Genomic DNA, 7,878 nt, shown 5'->3' on the forward strand with positions numbered 1-7,878 from the left:
GGCCAATGACAGAAGGGACACCAATAACCCCGCCTACCTCCAGGCAAACGGAATACGAGGCATTTTCTGATCTGTTAAGACAGACAACTAATAAACGCGAAATAAGCCGTTTTCCAACTTTCCCTTTGGGATTGGTCTAGTCGAAATGGAGAAAACGGCCCGTTTTTTCGTTTTTGTTTTTTCCGTCTAAAGTTGAAAAACGAATTATACTCACGTACACGGACCCCTTAACAATCGTGTTTTGATTATTTATTGTTACAAACTTTTTATCGCACTTTAACCATTTTAATATCTATGGCTATGCTAAGGTTACCATGCTCGACCTTTTGTTTGATGCGTTTGTATAAGAACATAAGAACATAAGAACTATACAAACGAGAGGAGGCCCTTCGGCCCATCGAGCTCGCTTGGGGAGAACTTAACTAATAGCTCAGAGTTGTTAAAATCTTATCTAGCTCTGATTTAAAGGAACCCAAGGATTCAGCTTGCACTACGTTATCAGGAAGACTATTCCATACTCTGACTACACGCTGTGTAAAGAAGTGCTTCCTTAAATCCAGTTTGAAATGTTCTCCCGCTAATTTCCACCTATGGCCACGAGTTCTTGTATTTGAACTAATGCTGAAGTAACTATTCGGTTGAACAGCATCCAAACCTGTTAGAATCTTATAGACCTGGATCATGTCCCCCCTCAGTCTCCTTTGCTTGAGGCTGAACAGATTTAGCTCAAATAACCTTTCCTCGTATGACATTCCTCTAAGACCAGGAATCATTCTTGTGGCCCTACGCTGCACCTTTTCTAAGGCCGCTATGTCCTTTTTAAGATATGGTGACCAAACCTGTACACAATATTCTAGGTGAGGTCTCACCAAGGAATTGTATAATCTTAGCATTACCTCCCTTGACTTAAACTCCACACACCTGGAGATGTACCCCAACATCCTATTGGCCTTTTTTATTGCTTCACCACACTGGCGAGAATGAGACATGGAAGCATCAACATACACACCAAGGTCTTTCTCATAATCAGCTACCTTTATTTCAGTAGGTCCCATAAAATACCTGTACTTTATATTTCTGCTCCCTACATGGAGTACCTTACATTTGTCTATGTTAAATTTCATCTGCCAGGTGTCAGCCCAGTCACTAATTAAATTAAGATCCCGCTGTAGCTGCTGAGCCGCTAGTTCAGTATCTGCTACACCACCCACCTTGGTGTCATCTGCAAATTTCACCAGTTTACTGTATATATTGGTGTCTATATCATTTATGTAAATTAGGAACAAAAGTGGTCCTAAAATTGAACCCTGCGGTACCCCACTATGAACGCAGGCCCACTGTGACATCGAGCCTCTTATAACTACTCGCTGCTTCCTATCCGTTAACCAGTTATCAATCCAAGTCGCTACAGTTCCTAAAATACCTGTCGCTTTGAGTTTAAGTGAGAGCCTCTTGTGGGGAACAACATCAAAAGCCTTTTGGAAATCTAAATAGATGACATCATAGGCCTTCTTATCATCAACTTCCTGAGTAGCTTCCTCAAAAAACTCCAACAGATTTGTTAAACAGGATCTACCTCTCCTAAATCCATGCTGGCTATCCCTCAAAATGTTATTTGAGTCCAGGTAATCTACCATTTTCTCTTTGATTATAGCCTCCATAACTTTACCAGTTATACAAGTTAGACTGATTGGCCTATAGTTTGACAAATTACTTCTATCCCCTTTTTTGAAAATGGGCGTTATGTTGGCATGCTTCCAATCAGAAGGTACCACACCTTCAGATAAGGATTTTTGAAACAGTAATGTTAAGGGTCGGCAAATAATATCCCTCATCTCTTTTAACACTATAGGTAAGATGCCATCAGGGCCCTGTGATTTATTTATTTTGAGCTTAGCTAGGCTTTGCAAAACATCAGCTTCAGTTATATATATATTAGTTATAGACGATGTTGAATTAGTAATAAGAACTGGTAAGTTACTAGTGTCCTCGACAGTGAATACCCGTGCAAAACTATCATTGAACTCATTTACTATGTCAATGTCGTTTTCAATTATAAGACCCTTACTATCCTGCAGATTAGTAATTTCAGCTTTTAGAGCTCTTTTAGAGTTAAAATACTGGAAGAAACTTTTAACGTCATCCTTAGCCTCCAATGCGATCTTCCTTTCGACATTCCTTTTAGCTCGTCTAATGTCATTTTTTAATTCAGCCTGTAGATTTAGATACTCTTGCTTTATTATGTCATCATCAGTTATTTTCCATCTCTGGAACAAAGCCCTTTTCCTCCTTACTTTATACTTTATGTCCCTATTAAACCACCTAGGTTGCAATTTCCTAGATTTATTCTTGCTAGAAACAGGTATGAAGTCCTCTTGTACTTGCAATAATGTGCTTTTAAAAAATTCCCATGCCTCTTCAACAGTTTTGTTATTTAACTCCATCCAGTTCACGGTTTCTAGTTTTAATCTCATACAATTGAAGTTAGCCTTCCTAACATTATATATTTTTGATTTGGACTTTGCTCTTCGGGCACTAAACTTAACCTCAAATTTAACCATGTTATGATCGCTACTGTCAAGTGGTTCTAAAACATCTAATTTACCAATCCTGTCCTGGTTATTAGACAAAACAAGATCAAGAATGGCATCTCCCCTGGTATGTTACTATTAATTTGAGTTGTATTACTATGGCGTGAGATCACTCTCAAAATACATGTGCATACTGAAAATTCAATTTAGCAGTGTGTTTTTAAATCTTTCCTTTATTAAAATTTCTCTCGTTCATTCGAATTGGCTGTGTGCTTATGTTTTGTGAGGCATGCACAGTTGCCGTTGTAGTTCCCATGCGAATTTGAGAGTCTATATTTGATGAATGGGTGGGTGTTAGGTTAAAAAGGGTATCAGTTTTTACGTTGTTTTGTACCTCAATGTGCTTGTTCCGGAAAAGTAATGTTTGAGTTTTACATTGATGAACGAGCACAAGCAATTACCATTTGGGTTCTGTAAATTATGCATCACTACAGACTAAAAGTAACCGAAATTTTTCAAGAAGAACGACACGCGAGGACCATTGTTTTGTGTTCTGATACTTTAAATGTAAAGGAAAAAAGTAAAAAATGCTACAATTTTTCTGTAAAGCAAATTTACCTTACCTATGGGTATGAATAAAGTTACCTTACCTAGTTTAACTCAAGAATAGTACTTAAGAAAAGCCATAGCTCATATTTCTGCTTCAAACAATCTAGTAATTAAAATGTCATTTCATATCAACATGTTTCTTGTTGCTATAGTTCTTCGTTGGATCGCAATCTTTAAGTACAGTAAGTGTAAGACCCTCTACAAATTAATCTATAATTCATATTCCCATATCAAAAGATTACTGGTTAATTTATACTTACTGCACTGTATAGTTTTCCATTTTATACACTACAGTAACACTGAGCTTTTGTGTTTGCTGTTTGTTCTCAGTAGCATGGCTTTCACGTCACCCTCTTACTGGACATTAAAAAGAAAGGCTAAAGCTTTGGTTGATGAAAAGCTACAATCAGTACACACACAAGGATTGGATTGTTGGGACTCTCAAACAGACACACCAGCTGAGGGGTTTGAGGACTGTCAGTTGGGGCAGCTTGTACCGAGTCAATGCACACGTAAGTTGTAGACAGATCTACATCCACATCTATCTCGATGTATGTCTAAATATTTAATGCTGTATTCTCTATTGTCCTTACAGCGACCGAGAGGATCCTCCTGCAGATGTTGGGGGAGTTGCAGAGCCAGGTCCAACACATGACTGAAATTGTCACCCAGATACCTACGTTGTTGGGTAACAATCCTGGAAATGCACCATTAACAACGGCAAGTGCACTGTACAAAATTGCTTTATGATCTATTTTAATCAAATTATTTGAGATTGATTTTGAAAATGTTTATTTTTTTTCCTAGTATAAATAATAGTTTCAAGGTGTTTAAGTTTATATTTCATATCGATAACATTTGAGTGAATTACTATTAACTCAATTACAGAGATTTTTTAAATACTTTGCGATGTAGCTTACTAGATTTACTGATCTTTGTGCACACTGTTACCCAGGTCTTTCTATAAGAATCTATTATTTTTTTTAGTGTGCAGAGGATGGGAGATTTCCACTGCAAGATACTGAGGACCTGAACAATGTTGAAATGCAGTTGGAAAATGTTGAATTTAAGAACAAACTGGTGTGATTATGGTTTAAGAAAACTGCCTTGTACATAGATAATACATGGATACTAATATATAATATATACATACACATACATACACTACCCAAAAGTATGTGAAGTTTTGTATGACCAAACATCTGTTGTCACCTCCAGGTATCCAAACTGTCACTGGCTGGGGGACAAACACTGAAGAAAACAGTCTGGAGGATCTGTGGGAAGGTGTTTGATCCCCAGTTGGCTGTGCATCTTAACTGGTGTGGCAGACGGGGTAAAACACCAATGAAAAATACAAAAATCGTCAATGTGATTATTCGTAAGTAAAACCAATGTTTAACCAAAGTTACAAATTGACCTTTTGGGATTTTTATCCTTATTGTTTGAACACAATATGGATTTAACCTCCCCATGCACGTTACATAGTTATTTCCCAAGGTTTTCATTGATTTTAATGCCCAAAGTTGCTTTTCTTTCAGACTGCAGGTAAAAAGTGAACCATCAAATTCTAAAGGAATAACATGTTTATGATTAGACCTTATTAAATGGTTAATGTCAATGTAAGTGACCGTTGTGTCCGTTCTGTTTTTTAGAGTCTGCATTACGGAACCCATTGGTTTCTAGTCCGAATGAGGCTGAAATCGAGAAAACCATCAAGGAGTGGCTCAGACTGTCTCGTGACAGGCTGAGCCGGCGTGTCAGATAGCTCTCGATTTATTGTTTTTTTTTTTTTCTTTTTAGTGTGTATCTTGTATATATTTTGTGCATTTAATATTTTTTTAAAATAAAAACTCTTTGAACGAACACCTTTTGTTTTCTTTATATTATGAATAAAATATTAGTATCCATACGTGTTCGACACTAAAGAAGACGTAAATAATTATTGGTAATTGTACAATAAGATTGTCGGGAAATGATCGCGTAGGATTACAAAAGGGGTCGGGGAATGATCGCCTACGGATAAAAAAAAAAAGGGTAGGGAAATTATCGCGTATATCCGTAATTAGGTCGGGAAATGGTCGCGTAGAATAGTAATAGGAATCATCGTGGAGTTTCGCCTAGACGTCGTGTTTTCATCGCTGTTGAGACGGAAAACGTCGCGATTACATCGCCTCGACGGAGCTTTTACGGAGGCGCTACATAGTGCCAATGTGCAAACGACTGAAAAGCTACTAAATACCGACCTTAAAAAAACGTATCAGCGACGTAGCGCCGACGTACTTGTGCTGACTGGGTAGGTATCTGCAAATTTAACCAGTTTACTGTATGTATTGGTGTCAATATCATTAATGTAAATTAGGAACAATAGTGGTCCTAAAATTGAACCCTGCGGTACCCCACTATGAATGCAGGCCCACTGTGACATTGTGCCTCTAATAACTACTCAGTGCTTCCTGTCAGTTAACCAGTTTTCGATCCAAGCTGCCACAGTTCCTAAAATCCCTGCAGCTTTGAGCTTTAGCGAGAGCCATTTGTGGGGGACATCAAAGACCTGGAAATCTAAGTAGATCACATTTTGTGATCAATTTCATTTGTAGCTTCCTCAAAGAACTCAAGTAGATTCATTAAACAGGATCTACCTCTCCTAAATCCATGTTGGCTATCCCTCAGAATGTTATTTGCATCCAGGTAATCTACCATTTTACCATTTACCATTACCAATCTACCACTTGGATTATAGCTTCCATTATTTTTCCAGTAATGCTAGTTAAACTGATTGGCCTATAGTTTGCTGGATTACTTCTATCCCCTTTTTTGAATATGGGTGTTATATTAGCATAAAATCTAAGTAAGCTCCGCCTACTTTGTTTTGCAAATTATGCAAAAAATCTTACTTCTGCCTTAAAGTCCTACCCTGTCTGACCAAATCAGACAATTGAGGTGTCAAACCGACCAGTCCTCTGAGCTGATCAATAGATATTTAAGAAAGTCTGACATTTTTCTATTGTACGGCCACTAGCCACAGCCAAACTCAACCCAAATTTGTCCTGTTTCAGTCTGATTGCTATAACTTCTCCCTACCTTAGCCTACCTTAACCAAACTTACAATACTACCTCCCAGCTCCTTTCTGGGGACACCATACAAAGCGGCCCACATTTAGTCAATAGGGGGCACTACAAATACCTAATTTCAATATCTCCTGAACTGCTTGTCCTATCTGAGTGAAATTTGGCACATGTCTACTATAGCCAAGCTTGAGGTCAGACCCATAATATGACAGTCATAAATCATACAATGGTGGCCATAATTAGCCAATGAAAATCAAGCGTGCATTTGACAGGCCTAGCAATCACCAATCTCAACCAAATCTGGATGATCCATTTGTCTACAGAACCTGACCTCACCCTAGTAAGTGCACCCTAGTCTGCCAGATGGGGGCGCTACAGTGACAACTTTTGCGTTTCTGCCTATTTCTCCAGAACTGTCAAGCCTACAGTTGACATTTATTACCAGACCAATTCAGTATGACATGCCAAATCAAACAACATGAGAGAGATGGAGAATGCCGCTTATGTCAAAATGACAGGTTGGGTCAAAGGTCACAAAGGTCAAATAAATCAAAAAGTGACAGGTCCGGGCTGCAAGCCAGGTGACGTCATGAGATAGTGCGAGGTGGCTATTTTTTTTTGGTTGTGAGCCAGTTGAGCGTTGGGATAGGGGTTTATTTGTATATAGTTTATTTATTATAATTATTATAATGTAATTATTTATTATAATTTAATTATTTATTATAATTTAATTATTATTATTATTTTATATTGAGGAGAGTGCTTATGAGTGTGGTGTTTTGTCTGCATCCACCGGGTGCCGAGCAGGGGACTGAGCAGGGGCTTGGTGCGTTAAGGTCCCAAACACTGGGTCTGAGTGGGGTGGGTTACCTGATGGAGTGTGAGCGTACGCTGTACCATGGTAAGGTCCCGGGCTTTGGAGAATCCGTAGAAAAGGGCTCGGAGAGAGCGATGCTGTGTCTGGTGCGGTACCGTGGTAAGGTCCCGTGGCTTTGGATAATCCGCAAAGGACTCGGAGAGAGCGATGCCGGAGAGCTGAGAGTTGTGCTGCTGCGCGAGACTGAAAGAAACCCTGTGAGAATGAACAAGTTGGAGCTAAGAATGAGAGGAGGAGCTGGGTCTGACATCCAGTAAAAAACGCTTAGCAGTAGTTTGACCGTCTGTGTGTGTGTGTGCGTGAAAGCCGACACCCCCCTGCAGCAGTAGCAGTTTGGCCTTGTGTGGTAGTTTTTTTCAAACTTGTGTTTTTCCTCATGCAACCTATGTACATCCCGATAGGTCAAATCCCGGTCAAACTGTAATTTGGGTCACACATCAAGTTGGACATTTTGTATTTCAGTAAATTTTGTCTTTTCCCCCGACTCCCCCCATACCGTCTGTGCAGTTAAAACGTACATCGAAATAGACATCAGATAAAACTTGACAGGACGTATATTTCTCCTTAAAGAATCCTAAGAAGTAACCAACCGCAGATATTTTTATTACCTAAGTATACATTGGTATTACCCCAGTATGCCGAGCAGGGTTTCCCTCCTTTGGTAGACACAAGTACCCCCACCCAGTATCATCAAGGCCTTGCCCTACTGGAAAGAGAAAACTACACGGGACCTGCATAGAGTAAGTATATTATTTCTTTTACGCGTGTTTTATGATAAACACCATACAATAA

The 7,878-nt window shown here is 39.0% G+C and overlaps 1 protein-coding gene across 3 annotated transcripts; it reads left to right on the plus strand.

Annotated features, from left to right (window-relative positions):
- Positions 1-2,555: 2,555 nt before the first annotated feature.
- On the plus strand, positions 2,556-6,879 carry LOC140587482 (uncharacterized). 3 transcript variants are annotated; one of them, XM_072708746.1, is made up of 6 exons: positions 2,556-3,322; positions 3,471-3,652; positions 3,736-3,860; positions 4,128-4,220; positions 4,359-4,518; positions 4,793-6,879. In XM_072708746.1, the coding sequence occupies exons 2-6, from the start codon at positions 3,475-3,477 to the stop codon at positions 4,903-4,905; spliced, it is 669 nt and encodes a 222-aa protein (XP_072564847.1). In that variant the 5' UTR covers positions 2,556-3,322; positions 3,471-3,474; the 3' UTR covers positions 4,906-6,879. The 3 variants fall into 3 exon arrangements, 2 of the variants coding, with proteins under 2 accessions (XP_072564847.1, XP_072564848.1); XM_072708747.1 differs by having other exon boundaries at positions 3,474-3,652; XR_011989160.1 differs by lacking the exon at positions 4,128-4,220 and having other exon boundaries at positions 2,556-3,652.
- Positions 6,880-7,878: the final 999 nt, after the last annotated feature.

Source organism: Paramormyrops kingsleyae, unplaced genomic scaffold (genome assembly GCF_048594095.1).
Source record: "Paramormyrops kingsleyae isolate MSU_618 unplaced genomic scaffold, PKINGS_0.4 ups275, whole genome shotgun sequence".
NCBI classification, from domain to species: Eukaryota; Metazoa; Chordata; class Actinopteri; order Osteoglossiformes; family Mormyridae; genus Paramormyrops; species Paramormyrops kingsleyae.

Excerpts from the sequence above, each read along its gene's own strand:
- LOC140587482 (XM_072708746.1), top strand. The coding sequence starts at position 3,475 with ATGGCTTTCACGTCACCCTCTTACTGGACATTAAAAAGAAAGGCTAAA. Across the intron at positions 3,653-3,735 it reads TGTACCGAGTCAATGCACAC|CGACCGAGAGGATCCTCCTG; the intron begins GTAAGTTGTAGA and ends TTGTCCTTACAG. Across the intron at positions 4,519-4,792 it reads AATCGTCAATGTGATTATTC|AGTCTGCATTACGGAACCCA; the intron begins GTAAGTAAAACC and ends TCTGTTTTTTAG.